The sequence below is a fragment of the Suricata suricatta genome, chromosome 2 (genome assembly GCF_006229205.1).
Source record: "Suricata suricatta isolate VVHF042 chromosome 2, meerkat_22Aug2017_6uvM2_HiC, whole genome shotgun sequence".
Lineage (NCBI taxonomy): Eukaryota > Metazoa > Chordata > Mammalia > Carnivora > Herpestidae > Suricata > Suricata suricatta.
This window is the reverse complement of record NC_043701.1, coordinates 83,574,681-83,595,270: the sequence shown is the minus strand read 5'-3', so window position 1 is coordinate 83,595,270 and position 20,590 is coordinate 83,574,681. Positions and strand designations below refer to the sequence as shown.

Below are 20,590 nucleotides of genomic sequence, written 5' to 3'. Positions count from 1 at the left end.
GCTCAGCAGGGTGTCTGCTCAGTGTAACTCTTACTGTTTAAGAAGAACCAAAAATCTTAGTTTACTTTAACAACTGCTATGTTTTTTATTGGTATATTTATTAGCATCAGAGGCCCTCTTTTGGCACAGAGTGATGCTTTGAGAATGTTCTCACCTGCCCTGTTGTAAAACAGGGCTCCTAGCACGGCGGGGTTGCAGCAAAGGGTACTTTCCTTGTCTTGCTGGCGGCCGGCTGATGGTTCAGGTGAAGGTCGGAAGCTGCTTCCTCAGAAGGTCATTCCCTAGGCCTAGAGCATGCCGGCCCACTCCTACTACCCAGTTATATTATGTCTCGGCATGTGGTGTCCTTTGCTTTTTCCATTTACCTTAACTTGCATGCTTTCTGAATAGCTTCTCAGCTGACTACTCACTCGAGAAATGCCCTGGCCAACATTGCAGCCACTGGCCACACGTGGTTACTGAACGCTGGAAACATGTTGAGTGTGTAGCGAGATGTGGGATCAGTGTGAAACACACACGGGGTTACAAAGCTTGACACAAAGAAAGCGAACTATGCCATCAGTACATTTGCATATGGATTACATATTCAAGTGATAAAATTTCAGATATATTAAAGTAAGTAAAATACATTATTAGAATTATTTTCATCTGTTTCTTTCAACTTTGTAAATGTGGCTACTAGAAAAGTTATCATCACATAGCTGGCTTGCTTTACACTACACTATTGAATAGTGCTTCTCACCTGTGCTAGGGACCTGGTTTCATTTTTTTGCCTCATTTACTAGTGAATTCCCAGTTTGGGGGACATGATAGGTACTCGGTAAATGCTGTTAAGTAAATAATGGATTCTTACTTTACCCTTCACAATTTCTATAACTAATCCTGAAGGCATCTAGGGCCTGGCTAGCCACACTGAGGATTAAACTCCATCATTGTTTCTGGTGACATTGTCACTGTTTGTATAATTATTTGGGTTGAGTAGGTGTGGGTCTAGAAGAATATACATGTTACATATACATAAACGTATAATTACAAAGGATACAAAGCATACCAATATAAATAGCAATTACTAATATAACTCAATGGTAATAATAGCTGCCATTTGTTGAATGGTTTTGATGTGCCACCCATGTGCTGAGTGTGACATACATATCATCATCCATCGATGTAGTGTGCGGATCTGTACATACACATATTATGTCATTCATGTGCTGACTTCAGAAAGGCAGTGGACAGTAAGGCTCAGCAGTCAGACTCCTTGTCTAAATCCCAGTTGTGCCACTAACTAGGTGAACAATCTTCAGCTTCTCTCACTTTAGAAAGGGAAGTCTTTCAAACATATTCAACAGTACAGAGAATAATGCAAAAAAACACCCATGTATTCCACAACCCAGCTTTATCCAATGTTAACATTTTGCTTTATTTATTCTAGCTGTTTTTTCAGAAGCAGCATTAGAGGGGCGCCCGGGGGGTGCAGTTGGTTAAGTATCCCATTCTTGGTCTCGGCGCAGGTCATGATTTCACATGACTTTACTGATGGTGCAGAGCCTGCTTGGGATTCTGTCTCTCCTTCTCTCTGCCCCTCCCCTGCTTATGCTTGCTCCCTCTCTCTCTCAAAATAAATAAATAAACCTAAAAAATAAAAAAATAATAGAGTTTTATAAAGAAAAAGAAGGAGAAACAGCATTACAGACATAGCTAGAGGCCTCTGGTTGTGCCCCTCAATCTCATGGCACCTCCCCACCCTCCCCAGACATAATTATTTTCATGACTTGGGTATTTATCATTCTTCCAAAGTTTTTATAATTTTCCCACATATGGTTTTATCCATAAACCACATACAGCTTTTTTATATCTTGAGCTTTACATCTATATCCAGCCTCATGTCTTACTTGTTTTTCTATACCTTTAATTTGTTCATTTTCTTTGCTCTATGGTAGCCTGTTGTATAAAAATATCTCATTTAAAATGCATCTCTTTTCCTATTGATTCACATTTAAATTGCTTCTCATTTTTTGCCTTTGCCAACAATGCTGACGTAAGCATTCTACGAGTTTCCTTTTGTGTAAAGGAGCTGCAAGTTTCTCTCACGAGTAGGTGATAAATACTGTAAGCAGAATTGGAAGATCATAGAGTATAGGCAAGTTTGCACTGTTGACATTGTGAAAATCCTGTCCAAAATGGATGATGGGTAAAGTGGCTCTGCCCATTTACCCTCCTTCCAGCAATATATGATAACGCTCCTTTCTCTACCTGCTGGCCAATAGCAAGTGTGTATGATAGATCTCATTGTTTTAATTTCTATTCCCTGGTAACTGAACAGGGTTTTGTGTGCTTCAGCTTTTCTCTTTTGTAAATTCCTGTAGATACTCATTTTTTTAAAGGTTTGGTGTTTTTTTCTTATTAATAGCCCTTTCTATATTGGATATTAATTCTTTGTTGTTTAGGTTGCTGGTATTGTCTCCAAGGCTATGGCTTGTTTTTTTTACGTAGGGTACGTGTTAGTATACGGAAGTCCTAAATTTTGGTATTTCTATCCCATTACGGTCTGAACTTTTTGAATAGTATACATTTCTTGACTCCAACGTCATAAAGATCCTCATGTATTTTCTTCTTAAAAGTTGGTGTTTTTGCTTTTCCAAATTTAGGCCTTTAGTCCACTTACAGCTTATTTTTTGTATATGGGCAATGTGGTAGTGATCTTTTTTTCCCCATACGGATAACCAACTATTTCCACAACAGATACGGAGCTGTTCGTCTTTGCTGCACCGACTTGTAACCCCCCTCGTGTCTTACGTCAGGCTTCTATATGTGTGAGGTCAGGGCCTGCGCTCTCTATTCTGCTCCATTTGTCTATTTATATCTCTCAGAACTATTACATCTCTGTCTTTATTATGATCAATTTATAATAAGTTTTATCATCAACAGGGAAAATATTCTCAACCTCTTTCCTGGTTATTCCTGAATCTAACATACTTATTTCAGGACTGATTTGTCAGATTTGACAAAATATCCCATTGGGGTATCCGATTGGCATTGTATTGAAACTTTATAATAAATATTGAATCTTTCAGGGGCACCTGGGTAGTTCAGTCAGTTTAACACCTGACTCGGCTCAAGTCATGATCTAACAGTTCAGGAGTTTGAGTTCCGCATCAAGCTCTGTGCTGCTAGCACAGAGCCTGGAGTCAGCTTTGGATTCTGTGTCTCCCCCACCCCACCCCCGCCCTCCCCCCTTCACGCTCTCTCCCAAAAATAAACATTTAAGAAAAGGTACATTGGAGAAATGTTTTGCAATTGTGAATCTTTTTCTACATCTTCTAATTAGCTATTATAGGTCTAGAAGAGAAGTATTATTCTGGTGCTGGTGGTATTTTGCTTTGATATATTGATTTTTGTATCCAGGCACCTGATAGTATCTTTTATTTCTTTTTTGTTAAGTTTATTTGTTCATTGAGAGAGAGAGAGAGAGACAGAGAGAGAGAGAGAGACAGAGGAAGAGAGAGACTGGAGAGAGGGGGGCAGAGAGAGAGGAGAGAGAGAATCTCAAGCAGGCTTCACACTGTCAGCGCAGAGCCCGATGCAGGGCTCCATCCCAGGAACCATGAGATCATTTCTGAGCTGAAATCAAGTCAGATGTTCAACCGACTGCGCTACCCAGGCACCTCCCTCTTATTGTTTCTAATTGTTTAAAAAGTCTTCTTTTTTATTCCCTGTGTACATAATCATATTACCTGAAGATAAAAACTGGTTTACCTATTTATTTTTAGTTTTTTCCTATTTGTTTTTAAAAATTATACACAGACAGGATCTCCAGTGCAATGTATAAAATAAGTGACTTCAAAGGAAGTGCTTCTAAAATTTCACTCTAAAAATTTTTTTTAATGTTTATTTTTGAGAGAGACAGACAGACAGACACAGAGCACAAGCAGGGGAGGGGCAGAGAGAGAGAGAGAAAGAGAGAGAGAGAGAGACAATCTGAACCAGGCTCCAGGCTCCGAGATGTCAGCACAGAGCCGGATGGGGAGCTTGAACCCAAGAACCTTGAGATCATGACTTGAGCTGAAGTCAGACACTCAACTGACTGAGCCACCCATGCGTCCCTAAAATTTCAAATTTAAGTGGGATATTTGCTGTAGGGTTTTGATAGACGTCTATTAGGTTAAGATAATTGCCTTCTGTTTCAATTGTACCAAAAGTTCCTCATTAATCATAAATGAGTATTGGATTTTATCAGATTCTGTCTCTACTAAGATAATTGTTTTATGTTTCCCTTTTAACCTGTTAATAGTGGTATATTACATGTCCAGAAATTTTAGATATTGAGTGCATCCTTCATTCTGGCCATGATGTATAGCTTTTTTATAATAGCAATTTAATTGACTAATCTTTTATTCAGGACTTTTGCATCCATTTGAAACAATTTCATTTATTGTATAGTTGACATACAATAAAGGCACATGGTTAAAGTGTACACTTTGATAAGACATATGTATATGTTCTTGAAATCATCACCAAAACCAAATAATTAAAGTATCCATCATCCACCCTCCCAAATTATCATGTATCCCTTTGTAATACCATCCCTCCCTAACGTCTCCCTCTGATCTGCTTTGCAATCTCTAGTAACTATTGATCTGCTTTCTGTCATTATAGATTAATTTGCATTTCCTATGATTTTATATTAATAGAATAATATATCATGTTTTTTTTCTGTCTTCTCTTTTACTCAGCAAAATTACTTTGAGATCCAAGTTTAACATCTATGAACAGCTTCTTTTCTTATTGTTCTTTTTATTGCTAAATAGTATTCCACTGTATGGACATACCATAATTGATGCATCCATTCACATGTTGATGGAAGCTTGGTTGTTTCCAGCTTTGGGATATTATACATAAGGCTGTTATGAATATTTATATACATGTCTTTGTATGGACATAGGCTGTCATTTTTCTTGGGTAAATGCCTAGGAGTGAAATGGCTGAGTCATATGGTAGGTGTGTATTCAGCTTTTCAAGAAACTGCTACATTTGTTTCCCAAAAAAGTCTTTGTTTTGTCTAGATTTTCACTGGGTATGGAATTCTGGGTTGATGGCTGTTTTTGTTTAGTTTCTTTTAGTAGGTTCAAGATGTTCCACTATCTTTATACTTGCATTGTTTCTGATGAGAAATCTGTTAGAATCTACATATTTGTTTCTCTGTATCTCTCTTTTCTCTGGCTACCACTGAGGTTTTCTGTGTAAAACTAGCTTTGAGCCCTGTTATTAGAATGTGCCTTTGTTTTATTTTCTTCATATTTCTTGTGCTCAGAGTTCATTGATTTTCTTGGCTATGTTGGTTACTGATCTCATCAAATTTGGAACCATTAGGCCATTGTTTTCAAAATATTTCCCACTCTCTGTCTTTATCCAGGCATTTCCATTTTACTTATATTTGGCTGTTTCCCTGATGCTCTGCTCATTCCTTTTCAGTCTCTTCTGTTTCATTTTAGATAGTTTTTATTGTGAGGTTTCTTAGTTCATTGATTTTCTGTGATGTCCAATTTGCTTTGCATTTTATCCAGTGTGTGGTTCATTTCATACTTTGCAATTTTCAACTCTAGAAGTTCAATTTGTATCTTTCTCTACCTTCATGTCTCTATTTAATAATGCATTTCAACTTTCCTCTGGTTTCTTGGACATATGGAATGCAGTATAATAACTGTTTCAGTGTTCTACCTACTGATTCTATCACCTATGTCATTTTTTTGGTCAGCTTTTTCCTAGCTTCTTTGAATTCCTGATAATTTTTGGCTAGATCCAAACTTTGTGAATTTTACCTTTTGGGGGGCTAGACATTTTTGTATTCCTATACATATCCTGTATTTCTACGCATTGATCCTAGATTTCTGTAAGTCCCTGGAAAACACTTTGAACCTCTGGTCTTGTTTTGAAGCTTTCTTAGGTAGGACTAGAGCAGCAGTTAGTTTAGGGTTCATTTTTCTTGACTACTGAAGCCACACCCTTTTTAGAGCTTGAATCTGTGCCCTCAGAATTGTGAGATTTCTTTTTTTGCCACAGGAAGCAGGCACTATCTCTGGGCTGCTGCCGATTCGTTATATTCCTTTAAGGTGGTTATTTTCTGGGAGTCAGTCATCCTCACACTATGCCGAACAGTATTTACTTGAATACTCGAGGGAGTTCCTCCCCAGAGCTTCATTGTTCTCTCGTGTACCTTCTTCCTATCAGGTAATCTAGTCTGTGAACTCTTGATGCCTGGCTTACCTAGACTCCTACCTTCGTCTCCTTCAATTAGAGAGATTTCTGAACTTTCCATGGATTCTCTCTCCCTGCACCAAGGCCTGGAAACTACCCAGGCAGCAAACTGGGGAAATCAAGTATTTACCTAATTTGTTTCCCCGCTCTCCAGTATTATTATCCCTCATTGCTGGTGTCTAATGTTTTGAAAGATACTGTTTTATATATTTTGCCTGGTTTTTAGTTGTGTCAGGGAGGAAATTAAATCTGGTCCTTAATCCTCCATTTTGACTGGAAATTTACATTATATCTACATTCATAGGTGGTCTGGTCTAATGTAGTTTACTCATCCTATTATTGAGTGACTTTAATTAAGGTTTTATTAGCCTTGTGAAATAAATTGGGTAGACTTCCCTCTTTTACTGTTTTTCACAACTATTTGTTTATGATAGGAAATATCTGTTCTTCAAAGGTTAAAGAATTTATAAGGCTTGACTGTAAAGCCAATGAAGCCTGTGATCTTGGAAGGAGAAGAAGTTAGAGAATTTCAATTACTGATTCAATTTTTTTTATGATTCTCGTTCATTTAGCTTGTCTGTTTCTCTAGGTCATTTACGTGACATATTTTTCTTAAAGATTACTAATGTTTTCCAATATATTTGTCTGAAATTGTCATGAAATTTTTTTCTAATTTTTATTATCTGTATATAGTTACATTTTCCTTTAACTCTTGATATTGTTTAACTGTGACTTTTCTTTTTTAGTATTAGTAATTCCTGCAAGTAGAAACTTACGTATTTTATTAGCTTTCTAAAACTATTACCCTTTAATTTTGTTACTTTTCTTACTTTTGGTTTTCAAATTTATTACTATCCGCTCTTATCTTTACCATATCCTTCTACTTATTTTTAGGCTTACTGCACTTTTATCTTCACTAGTTTGTTTTTTTTAGTTGAGTTTAGGTGAAATGACTTTCACTTATTTTTAATATTTTTGCTCTTAATGAATGCGATAAGTACACTTTGGCACTGTTTGAAAGTAGCACATGTTATCTCTGAACACTTTAAAGGGATTATTCTTAATTACAAATTAACTTGGAAGCAACTAGCGGTATTGAATATTAGAGCTGAAATTTCACTGTCACGTTCATTTCTTAGGGTTGCTCTACAAAGAACCACACACTGGTTCACAATTCTAGAGATTCAAAGTCAAAAATCAAAGTGTCTGCAGGGTCATGCTTTGTCAAAAACCTGTAAGGAAGCATCCTTCTTTGCCTCTGCCCAGCTTCTGGTGCTGGCTGCCAACCCTTGGCATTCCATGGCCCCTATAGGCACCACTCTTGTCTCTGCCTCTGTCTCATATGGAGTTCTTCCTGTGTGTCTGTCTTTATCTGGTGTTTCCTTCTTCTTATAAGTACAGAAGTCATACTGAATTAGGGCCCACCCTAATGATCTCATTTTAACTTGGTTATATCTACAAAGACCTTATTTCCAAACGACATTACATTCACAGGTACCAGAGGTTAGGACTTCGACATCTTTTTTGACATTACAGTTCAATCCAGAATAACATAATCCAAAACTGAGATCCAAGGAGGTTAAGTAACTTGCCCAAGGTCAAATAATTTTATTACTGTGGGTCACTACTCAGATTTCTCTACTCAGAGATATTTTAAGATATACAGTTGGTAAGTACCTCAAAATGATGGTGCATAAATATGAATTTAAATTATGGTAAACATGACATTTTTAGATAACTATGAATTTCTGGGAAATAAAATCTTTGCTCATCCACCAGGGGGAGCCCGGCTCAATAGGGCTCCCAGGACAACCGGGAGTCCCAGGAGAGGATGGAGCTGCAGGAAAGAAGGTAACAGTATGTTTTCTGTGACTAGAGTAAAAACTACTGAACCACACTGATACCTTCGTTCTGTAGGAGCTCAAAGTAAACCATCCAGGACAAACTTAGTCTTTTTTAAGAAAACATCTCACAACTCAATTTTTTCCCCACTTATTTCAGATAGAAAGAGCACCAATTTAATGGGTGAATAGTGTTTCATGCTCTGTGCTTTCTCCCTGGTGTTTGGACCACAGCATCCTCCAGTGATCTAGTACCCTTGTGATTTCTAGAAAGTACCTGAATTTAAACTTAGAGAAAAACCACTTTTTTCCCCTTTCATAAAGAGTCTGTAAATGCATTTAGGAAGTAAGGGCTTTATAAAGATTTTCTGAAGTATTATGGATTGACGTTTGAAATACTCGTTTTTCAATATAAGTAGAGAAAAACAGCAGATGGAAAGGCTGAAGGTCTTCCTGGTTTTTTTTTTTTTCTTTTTAAACCAAACCATCACATGTGAATGACGAGCCAAAGGAAAGTGAATATATTCTTTTTGAAAATTGGCTGAGAAATTGGACTTTTTCATATTTCAGTGGCTATGAGCTAAACTAGAGTCTGATAGGGGTGCCTGGGTGGCTTAGTCAGTTGAGCATCCGACTTTGGCTCAGGTCATGATCTCACAGTCCGTGGGTTCAAGCCCCGTGTCGGGCTCTGTGCTGACAGCTCAGAGCCTGGAGCCTGCTTCAGATTCTGTGTCTCCCTCTCTCTCTGACCCTCCCCTGCTCAGGCTGTCTCTCTCTCTCAAAAATAAATCATTTTTTTAAAAAAACCTAGAGTCTGATATTAATTTATTAAAGTTGGTAGATTTCCAAATTAATTTTAAGATTAGAATGAAGGTCAGGTCTATGTTGGAGGGTCTCAGCAGAGAATCCACTGACCATAAAAGGAGACAAGGGGGCTTATACGGACTGTCCATGGAGAGTGAGCTAAGGCATCAGTGTCATTTCATCCAGGGAGAAGCAGGGCTTCCGGGAACAAGAGGCCCAGAAGGACCACCTGGAAAAGGACAACCTGGCCCCAAGGTATGGGATTGACTAAGAGCTGGGGAAAGCAGGTCACCTGCAGACACGATTCGGGAGAAACTTGATTGTTAGACTGTGTCAAATGTGCTTACTTCTGGCTTAAAAGTATGGATCTAGTTTGTTGGAGCCTTTGGAAGACAGCAAGTATGTACCATTCATTTTTATTTTCCTGAGATCTATCATAAGACCCAGCTAATAGGATGAGTTCAACACATGTTTTCTCAATAAATGCCCAGACTGACGTTTTAAAAACATAGAAAAGAAGCCTTGAAATACATTCTTGAGACTTGAAAGTCCATGTATTTTCTTCAAAACTTTATAGAATCTCACAAAGTAATAAGTCATATTCCCAACCTCATTAAATGGAGGTTGTACTTTCACAACTTGGCATAAATTTGTTTTACACATTATAGAAAAACTGGTTGAATGACATCTTTATAGGTCAACATGAGAATAGCCAAATTCATCAACAAGATGGCTAGTGACATAACGTGCGGACTCTAAGGTGCCAGATGTCCCTGCGGTTTTTATGGACAGTCATCAATGTTCATAGAAAGATTATGAAGAATTACATAGAGTAAAATAAAAATAAAATCTGTATACTTATTAGTTTTCTATTTATAATTGTACTAAAATGGTCACTGAAAGCTTCAGAAATTTCTGTCTTATGCAAATATTGGCTAAAATTGAGTCCTTAACCTTAAATGTGAGAATTTGAAATTTAAATACATTCATAGAATTTCAAACATTGTAATTTACTGACTTATCAGACTATGAGATCTCTTGTTTTGTGTGGGTGAATGTGGACAGGGAATACCTTTTTCGCCTCATACAAACATGCTTTTAGCAATGCCTATCTGTTAACATTCAGGAGAACCCATGTTTTCTAGAATATACTCTTGGAAAATAGACCCTTGGAGTTAACAACTGAAGCTGCAGAATGAGTGATGTGTCTGAGAAAGAGAGCTGAGGTGTGAATCCACCTTGTGCAGCAGCTGGAAAGGAACATTCAGAATAGTGTGAAGACAAGCGGAACAGTGACCCTGTGAGGGAAGCCAAGGAGACAGGGTTTCAAGAGGAAAGCAGTCAGTGGTGTCAGATGTGTCCCACAGAGCAAGGACAATGCATTGGAAAGAGACAGCACTGGATTTGTAGCTCGGAGGAGACTTGTGGCTTAGGAAGCTCATGGAGAAGACGCAGCCCAGGCATGCTGTCGTTCGGTGTTGGCACTTTATTACCTTTAATTGGGTTCCTATCGCTGTCTTCTGGGTTATTTAGGTCAGTAAATTAAACTTGGGATTGAATGGAAGAAAATCACTAGTTGGGGTTAGATTTTGCCTCTATTAGCAAATGATAACGAGACAATAATTTCCTGATGCAATAACATTCAGCTGTTATTTTTTATCACCTGTGTCGCTGCTCTTTATTAGTTTGGACCTTGGGGAGTTAATTACAATCTGTAGGTGGAATAGGAGTTCACCTCTTCTTCTTAATGGAGTGTCTGCATTGCTGATGACCTTGGGGATGTGTCAGAAATGTGAATTCTTGGGTTTTAATGCAGACCTGCTACATCAGAAACTCTGGAATGTGGGGCTCAGCAATCCGTGGGGGGACAAGCCCACCACGTGATTCTGATGCACACTTAGGTTTGAAAACTGCGGTATAGTCATTTATGTCATAAATGGCTTCAGGTGCAAACCCCCAAATTCATTCCTCTGTTGAGCTGAGCACACATTCAGATAGGGTACCTTGCAACTGAGCCCTAGTTTAAGGATGGTTTTGCAATGCTCTGAGCTGTGTGGTTGGAGGTCACAAAACGCTTCCCGGGAGGCATTAGCTTACACTGCCAGGCTGGGGAACAGCCATCAGGCAGTTTCTAACTCTGCTCCAGGTTAATGCTCAGCATCTTTCTACCAACAGAATTATTGGTCTCCTTTGGGAGATAGAACTAGACTCCTGACTGAGGAAGAAATGGGGCTGGACTTGAAAAATCTGGTTTTTTTCAGTGGTAACGTTTTGCATTGCTATTTCATGCTTCACTACCTTGTTCCCATTTCTTTTTAAAATTAAATTTTTAAAATTCAACTATAATTAACATACAGTGTTTTGTTAGTTTCAGGTGTATAATTATTCAACAATTCTACACATTTCTCAATGCTCAACATAAGTGTACTCTTTATCCCCTGTACCTATTTCACCCATTCTTCCACCCATCTCTCCTCTGGCAACCCCCAGTTTGCTCTCTATATTGGAAAATGTCTCACTTTATGTTTCAACACTGAAACGACATTAAAACTGAAAAGGCATAGGTAGCTTTCTTTTCTGAAACCGTGAATATCTAAGAAGCATGTTAATAAGCCAATGGCAGAGAGAACTCTGAATTCAAATTGAAGTCCCCAAAAATCTACTGAAAGTAGATTTTTAAAAATATTAAATCATATTGAATAAATGGAGAAAACTGAACAATTCTGAAGTCATCCTAGCTGCTCAAGAACATTGACAAATCCCATGCAGCTGAGCAGGACTTGGGACACACTGCTGGAAAGCCGGTGTCAGTTGGAAACATGGTCCTGATAGGGTTGTTACAAGAGTAAGAAGGGTTTGTTAATACAACAATTGTCTTTTTAAAATTATTTTATCAGGGTGATGAAGGGAAAAAAGGGAGCAAAGGAAACCAAGGACAGAGGGGATTTCCAGGGCCTGAAGGGCCAAAGGTATGTTTCTTATATTCTCATTTATGCTCTCAGGAGATTGTAATTGTGTCTGGTTTTAATAGAATATTCGATTTCCACTGCAAATTGGATTCCCTGGTTCCTTCTCAACAAATACAAAACAAAACTCCCAAGCGAAAAAGACTTTAGAAAGCATACTATTTCAGACCAAACAGGATGGAGTAAAGAGTCCACAAAGTATGTAATCTGCATTGAAACATTTATGATTCTCAGAGATAATCTGCATGTCAATTCTCTCAACTTACCAGCGAATATTCAGAAGTCGGGATGCGGTTACCACCATAGGAGATACAATTCTCTGCCATCCTTCTTTGCTAAACAACAGCACAATTCCAGAGTAAGAGGCAGCACCGTGATGGGAGGAGCGGGGCTTCAGGATGAGAGAGAGGAGGATTCTCAGAACCTTTCTGGGCCAGCCACTTCAATCACAGACAGAAAGTAAAAATAGGACCTATTTTCTAAGATTTCTGGGAAGATTGAAGGAGTTAATAAAGCACTTAGCATGGTCCCTGGCGCATAGTACATGGAGTTCTTCAGAGAGAAACAAATCAATACTGTGAAATTGAAAGTAGGGGATATACATCCTGATAAACTGACCAGGACAGGATGCTGAGGATGAAGTATAGGGAATTGTGAGACAAGCAATTAGGTACGTGTCCTGACTTAGCAGGAGAGAATATTGAGGTCATTTGGATGTGTCAGGAAACAGAAATTGCAAACCTAAGAGAGTTCAGGCTTCTAGGAAGATGCTAATTGTAAGGAGACAAGGAGTGTATTCAAGGACCAGACTATTAAAGAAAAATCTAAAAGTGGGGGGTGGAGGGGGATGGTACTAGCCAGATAGGAGCAGGTGGAAAACAAAGCATTCTCTGCAGACCAGTTACTAAGCTTCAGTGTCCATCAGTATCACCTGGGAGCTTTTTACAAATCTGTATTTTTCTTTTTTAATTTTTTATTTATTTTTGAGAGACAGAGAGAGAGAGAGAGAGCAGGGGAGGTTCAGAGAGAGAGAGATACAGAATTTGAAGACGGGCACCAGGCTCTGAGCTAGCTGTCAGCACAGAGCCCGACGCGGGGCTCAAACGCACGAACCATGAGATCATGACCTGAGCCGAAGTCAGACGCTTAACCAACTGAGCCACCCAAGTGCCCCAGAAATCCGTATTTCTTGGTGCCATGCCTGGATAGTGTGATTTACAAGGTGGGTGGGACCTAGCCATCTGTGTGTCTTAAATAAGTGCCCTATGCACCAGGTAATTCAAGGAGCACCTGATGAGAAATGCCACTATGTAGGGAAAATGTTGTATTAGTATTAATAATAATGGTTATTCCTTATATCTTACTCTTCTTCAAAGTGAGCATTTTTTTTGTATTTTGAAATAGTTTTTTTGATGAAGAATTGCCATTTTTTTAAAAGCATAATCACAATTTAATGCAGTCTTCAAAAGAATTCTATACTATGTGTATAATTTCTTATTTTAAAAGGATAGATTAAATCTAGAAGCATAATTTTGCTTACCCTGGTTTAAGTGAGAATTTTAAAGAGTTGACCTTTTATCCCTTGGCCATAGGATTGAAGAGGGGGGTGGTCTGTTGCCAAAGTCCTCACTGAGTCACGTGCCACTGCCTTATATGTTTGGAATTAGAGCTCAGTGTGCACATGGGTTGGCGTGATCTGGGCCCTGGGTGGCTGGTGTGCTTGGCCCCTGGGTCACAGCAGGTAATCTGCACAGTGGGGGGGGGGGGCCTCGGCTCTGAAGAGGAATGTGGTGAACCTGATCAATGGAGTCCCTCCTAGAGGAAACAGGGGGACCACATGGGCAGCTCATGCACCTGAAAATAGCTCAGGCTCTAAGGCAAGGGGAGATAAATTTCTTGGAAAAGTACAAGTAATAAATATGTTAGGCCTTGTGGCCAAGAGGCAAAATTGAGGTTATTACACAGTCACTTACATAATAATCATTTAAAAATGTGAAAACTGGGGTGCCTGATAGAACATGTGATTCTTGATCTTGAGGTCATGAGTTCAACCTTCATGTTGCGTGTGGAGCCTACTTAAAAAGTAGAACAAAACATGAAAACCATTTTAAGCCCATGGCTGTGTAAAACATGGCAGTAGGCAGGATTTGGCCTGAAGGTTGCAGTCTGCCACACCTATCCTACATCAGTAGTTTCCAAACCCATTGATTACAAATCCCTACTAGTAAAAATGAATTTGGACATGCCTCAATATTGTAAGTTTTAGTCATAAACTATCATATTAATATGCTATGAAATTTACATAAATAATTGAAAATTTAAAAGATGAGATAAAAATATATCATGAAGCTTTAATATTTTCTTCTAGTATCCCAAATGGGTCATTTTGAACACATCATTTGTTTTTAAATGTCTTATTTATTTTTGATACAGAGAGAGAGAGACAGAGCATGAGGGGGGAGGGGCAGAGAGAAAGGGAGACAAAGAACTGGAAGCAGGTTCCAGGCTCTGAGTTAGCTGTCAGCACAGAGCCTGATGCGGGGCTCGAACCCACGAACGTGAGATCTGACCTGAGCCGAAGTCAGAGACTTAACTGACTGAGCTACCCAGGCGCCCCTCACATCATCTTCTTTTAACGACAATTTCTTGCATAGTGTTTTTAAAATTTTGTTTTAATGTTTATTTCTTTTGAGAGAGAGAGAGGGAGAGCTCACACAAGTGGGGGAGGGGCAGAGAAAGAGAGAGAAAATCCTAAGCAGGCTCTGTGCTGTTAGCACAAAGCCCATCACAGAGCTTGATCTCAGGAACCACAAGATCATAACCTGAGGTGAAATCAAGAGACACGTAACAGAATGAGCCACCCAGACCTCCCAATGGTGCTTTTAAGTGAGGTGATTGCACCTGTATCAGAACTACCAGAGATGCCTCATAAAATTCATATTCCTGGGCCCAACCCCTAGAGCTACTGAACTAAAATTTCTGGGGCTGAGACTTGACTATATTTTACCGAATTTCTCTTACCACTTTTCTACATGAAAATTTGAGAATCCTGGTCTAGAACCACGTGGGACAAAGATATTGCTTGGGTTTTTATTGAGACTCAATATTGAGACACCAAAAAATTAAATGAATAAAAGACATTTGAAATTTCTATTCAAACTTCCATTGTTTTTACCATAAACTCCCTACTTCTGAAAAGGGATGTGAGATAGCATAGAATAGAAGACTGATACACCATGGGCCATAAAACAAAATAACAAAGGAAAACATTATAAAATAAAAGGAACATTATTTACCTGCCAAGTGTACCCAAGAACTTACGCTGGAGAAAACTTGTAACTGAACAAATAGTTCCCTCTGAGCTTCCTGGCACACAATCCAAAATGGAAGCACCATGAATTGCATAATTTTTATTAGCTAATAAAAGAATGCACAAGAGATAAAAATTTCCTAATACTTAGAAGTTAATTGAATGCATTTATTAAAGGCACTGAAATCTTAATTATCGAAAACTTTAGTAGTGGTTTAGGAAAGATGCTCAAATATTTTCACATTGGTCTGGTAAACAGATATGCCATAATATTTTAAGATGCTGGAAACACATTTCTATGCTTTTCCTAATATAATTCCTATATATAGTTTTTTTTTTTTTGCTTGCAACGTATTAAGTATTTTGCTCTTTTTTTTAGGGTGAACCAGGCATTATGGGCCCTTTTGGGATGCCTGGGGCATCAATTCCTGGACCACCAGGGCCAAAGGTATGCATTCTTGGGAGTATTTATTTTTTATAGATCCATATTTTAAACTTGGATCTTTGGTAGCTGGGGTGGGGAAAAATTTATGACACCAGTGGACTAGAATTTTAGTTTTGGAAGAACCCCAAAATATTATCTAGTTCAACCCTGACATTTCACAATGAAGCAAACTAAGGGCTAGCAAGAAATTTAGGATTAGAAACCAGATTTCTTGCTCCTGCTCTTGAACATGTCACTTCACCACGAGGTACCGCCACCAAATCCTGGCACCCTAATGCAAGTAAAAATTTACTGTGTTTATTCAGAAGAATCAGGTAGGATTAATCATCAGAAAGTCTGGCTGAAAAGAACACTTCCCAGAGTGTTCCCAGACCTTCTTACCGTCCAAATATTTGAGTCTAGGTCGCCACCTATTTCCCTCACCTTCCCCTAAACAGCTGTCTTTACTGACAAGTTGTATTTACTTAGGATTTGCAGTCCCCCATAAATTTGTTAGAAGAAGCCACTACCTCAAGATCAAAGACTTTATAAACTGGTTCATCTCTTTTGTGCTTCGTACTATTATGGCTTCTCCTACCACTTAAAGCCTGAAACTGAACATTATTTGAACTGTGCAGGGAGACCTGGGAGGACCTGGGATGCCTGGATTTAAAGGAGAACCAGGAATTGCTATTCGAGGACCAAAGGTGGGCTTCCTTCATGTTCTTTTTTCCCTGTATGAGACGGAAGGGAAAGGGGATTTTATACACAGAAGTTGACAGTTAAGACTCTTCTACTCACTGTCTACATTGAGGAACTTGGTGCCCTATTATCATTTTTAAAAATCAAGCTATCAGACAATTTATTTTTCATGAAAGGGGAAGAACAAAAGACCCTTATGGTGAAATTTTGGATGACATAAAAGCTATTTGAAAATGCTCCTTTGTGGCAAATCATGAGAGACTCTTGAATACTGAAAACAAACTGAGGGCTGAAGAGGGAGGGGGAAGGGGAAGGGGTGGTGATGGTCATGGAGAGGCGCACTTGTGGGGAAGAGCACTGGGTGTTATATGGAAACCAACTTGGTAATAAACTATGAATAAAAAAAAAAAAGAAAGAAAATGCTCCTTTGTAACCTCTGTGATCTAAGAGATTATATGACCCCTAGCTTCTTTCATTTACATATGAATGGCTGAGGTGTCTCTTCTGCAAACCGCTGCTGTGGAAAACAAAGCAGAGACATTTAATTCAAAAAAATTCCAAACGTGAATATTTTGGACAGCGTTTTGCAGAAGGGATACTAAGAGTTCACGGTTGGAAGCTTTATTGAATTACATTTCTCGTCTTTGTTTTCCATCTTTCAGAGTTATTTTAAATGAAAATGCAAATAATTATAGGAGAAGATGGCTTTAAGTAACCATATCTATTTTCCATGGCAACAAAGCACCATTGCCCTGCTCACACAAAACAGCACCACAGCAAATGTCACAAGCACATCCCAGCCCCGTTCAGGAGAACAGGCTTCCGGGCTCCTTAAGCAGCACTTCATTCAATTAGTAGCATGTCTTAGGTGGTTTTGAAACTGGTTTTATCAGATCGCCTCTTATGGATAAAATGATTCAAGTACTAACATCAGTGATTTTCAAACTTCAAAAAAGAAAACTTAGAACCATCTTTGAAATATAATGCAAAACCTATTATACACCGCAATTAAGTAGGAGTGGTCCATTTAAAGGTCAAGGGAAGATCCTGAATTCCATTGTTCTTAATCACTTTCACTGTTGTCCTTGCTAGCGTGATAATCTTCTGGTTTACTGAGGACACAGAAGGTTCCCAGGATGTGGGATTTCAAGCTAAAACAGAAAAGTCCAGGGCAAATCAGAACAAGATGGTCATGTCACTCCCCAGACCCCGAGGTACACAGGAACCCAAGCGGTATACGGCGCAAGGAGAAAATGCCAAATTTTCAAATGCTAAAACAGCAGATAGGGCCTTGATCAAAAACATTGGGTGCAGTTTTCATACTGAATCTACATATTCCTAGTTCCATGATTTAAAGGTACTTCTTTCTACTTAGACTGCCCTTTACAATAGAATAAAATCCAATTAAATGTGCAGCCTGGATTTATTAGCCTCTCCTGTTTTTTTCTGGTCATCATTGGCACTGTTAGTGATGTACTCAAAGTTATTTGCTTCTGTACTCCATGATTTTCCTAATCCCTTGGTCTCTAAAGATACTCTTTATGCCATTCTTCCCTAACGTACTATATTTTAAGCTCTCGAAAGGTTAAACATCTCATGGAAGTTTGGCACATAATCCAGTTTTTCACATGACTTCAGGGAGCTCCAGACCCTCCCCCAAAGCCCATTACAAAACACCAGATTAAGATTTCTGCCCAAATTTCTATCGAATGAGATATGTTTCAAAGGGAATCATTCTGCAGGACATTTTCTTGAATCCAGCACATAAAGGCCAAGTGACAAAAATTCTATCTAGAAAAATATTGTGAGGAGTCCAGAATAAAAATCTGACACAGAACAGTGCCCCTATCTCTGCCTCCTGGTATTTCCTATTAACATTAGAAGTAACCAGCTAGCTGAGATTTTTGCAGCAAGCAGGACAAAGATCTCTAGGTAAAAGATGTTTAGTTGTAAACTATGAATGTTTTAACATTTTTTTCCCTTCCAGGGTGGGTGCCAGAAGACAAACAGTAACAGCTGTTGATAATCTGTTATAGTCTTGAAACTTAGAAATAAAACCTGAAAGGGAATCTTGATTCCAGCCAGTTTCCTTTTCCTTTCAACTTGACCTGGGAGCAGTTATTGCTTTCTCCTGTCATTGGCCTGTCCTTGTGTGGGCATGGAAAGAAATGGGTATCTTGTTTTGGGACGTGTCCTTACGGAATGTTTGGTGCTTTAACCTTAAATACGCTTGGGCTAGCACAATAAATTGCTTCCAGGGACTAGTTAGTTCCGAATAGCTGGGGATATGCCAAATTCACCTCTCCAAAGGAACTTGTTTTTGCTCTCTGTCACATAACTTGAAGAGATCATCCTGTGTTTTTGTTAATGATAAATAGTAGATTAAGTTCTTAGAAGTGGTGACATGTTTCCTAGAGATCACTCTTAAGAAGGTTAATCACATAAAAGAAGTCTCAGATTTAATAGGAAAAGGAGCAGCTCTTGTATTCATGGTTTTCAAAATAAACTTAACTTTTTTATTTCTTAAAGAGCATGTGGTTCCCCCCACCTCAGTCAATCTTTCATTCATACAAGTAGAATTAGGAACAGCTTTTGGGAGTTGAATTGTGGGCAGCATTTGGCCTGGAATGATGGTAGTTTGGGCTCAAGATTTGAGATCCTTGCCTCTAAGGAAAGTATTGAGAACCCTGCCTCTTTTCTCCAATCTCGGGAAACAAGGTCTGCCAATTACTCACTTCTCCCTAATGTAAAAACCACAGGAATATGATCAGCTTTTAATCCAAATAATCAATATGTGTCGACAAGGGCCATTGTAAGAGTCACCACAGCAACAGAATGGAAAGTGATACTAAAAAAAATTAGACATTTTAAATACAGTGTAATAGGTTAAATTTACTCTGAAAGAGTCTTCCTCATTTTCTTCTTCCTCTTCTCCATTTTACTTTAGCCGGAAATTTCTTTGATTTCCATTTGAAGGAGAGTTACACTTTCCAGAAAATTCTGTCATTCAAAAGGCAGTAATCATGCCTTCCTATCCTCTATATAGGAGGCCAATGGTAGCTACTAAAAGTTTTTGATGCCAATGGTTATCATGTAAAGCAATATTTAGGACTTCTTCCTCGGTCTTAAGATATGAATCACAAACTCTGTGTCCTATCTGTGTACAGCTCGTTTTAAAAAAAAAATCTGTATTTAATTTTCATTTTGGCTTATTTATTCCTTGTATAATTTGGGCGCAACTGAAGAAGACAATAGATGTAATATAACAATAGGTAGCATATAGTTATCTTACTCTACCTTCAAGATTTTACGCTTGAAAAGTTGCCATATATTCTTCTCTTTTTCTCAGACTATGATTATTAAAATTTTTCATTTTTATACTTCTCCACAATTTATGATGCAGAAAAGTGTAAATTTAAAAATTAACATGTCTTCAAGCGGCCATTTGTAATTCCTGTGAAATGTATTTCCTACGGAGGACTTTGTAATGGTTCACATACATTCCCTATATTCACTCCACACTTCCCACCAAATGCAAATGGATAAGCCTTAAGAAGAGAGACTTAAACAAGTTGCCATCTGTGGTAGAATTCCCTTCTAAAAATTTTCAAATCATTCCTTTGCACTTATCAAATGCGTGTTTGCCATGTAGAGTTGGTATTGTGCTTAAGTTCTGCCAAGTGTTTTGTAGTTTAGTCTTATGATATCACCTGCTGTTGGAATCTACCCAGGGTGCCCAAGGACCTCAGGGACCAGTGGGTGCTCCAGGACTCAAAGGTGATGGCTATCCTGGTGTGGCTGTAAGTGTGGACATTGCTGTTATTTCCTTCATTTCTTCCCTCTTCCCTTCTTCCTTCTTTCCATCCTCCCTCTCCCCTTCACTTCCTTTCTTCTTTCCTTCCTCCCTCCCTTCCTTCCTTCTTTCTTTAATAAACACTGCACACGACAAGGACACTCACTCTCTTTTTTATTATGTCATCTCAGGGACCTCGCGGACTACCAGGACCCCCGGGACCCATGGGTTTACGTGGAGTGGGGGACACTGGAGCAAAGGTAAGCAACTCCCATGTTCCTTTGCTGCTTTGTTTTCTGTATGAAAGTCAGAGTTTGGTCCAGAGCCCTCCTGCCTCTTCTAGACATCTCTTTCCTGGGTGTACTCATCCAGTCCCATGGCTTTCACAACTACCCATGTGCTGATGCCTTTTCTCTTCAAAATATATTTTGATTTCAGTTGCTTTTCTCCTTCTGCTTCAGCAGGGCAGACAACCATCATCTCTTGCCGGGGCCA

General features: G+C 38.8%; 1 protein-coding gene across 2 annotated transcripts in view; it reads left to right on the top strand.

Annotated features, from left to right (window-relative positions):
- COL28A1 (collagen type XXVIII alpha 1 chain) overlaps positions 1–20,590 on the top strand; it is a 166,980-nt gene that overhangs the window by 71,061 nt on the left and 75,329 nt on the right. For both annotated transcript variants that reach the window (XM_029929394.1, XM_029929393.1), the window contains exons 19-25: positions 8,035–8,106; positions 9,087–9,155; positions 11,798–11,869; positions 15,556–15,624; positions 16,239–16,307; positions 20,034–20,102; positions 20,287–20,355. In XM_029929394.1, coding sequence (XP_029785254.1) covers positions 8,035–8,106; positions 9,087–9,155; positions 11,798–11,869; positions 15,556–15,624; positions 16,239–16,307; positions 20,034–20,102; positions 20,287–20,355 — 489 coding nt within the window. The remainder of the gene's footprint in view (positions 1–8,034; positions 8,107–9,086; positions 9,156–11,797; positions 11,870–15,555; positions 15,625–16,238; positions 16,308–20,033; positions 20,103–20,286; positions 20,356–20,590) is intronic.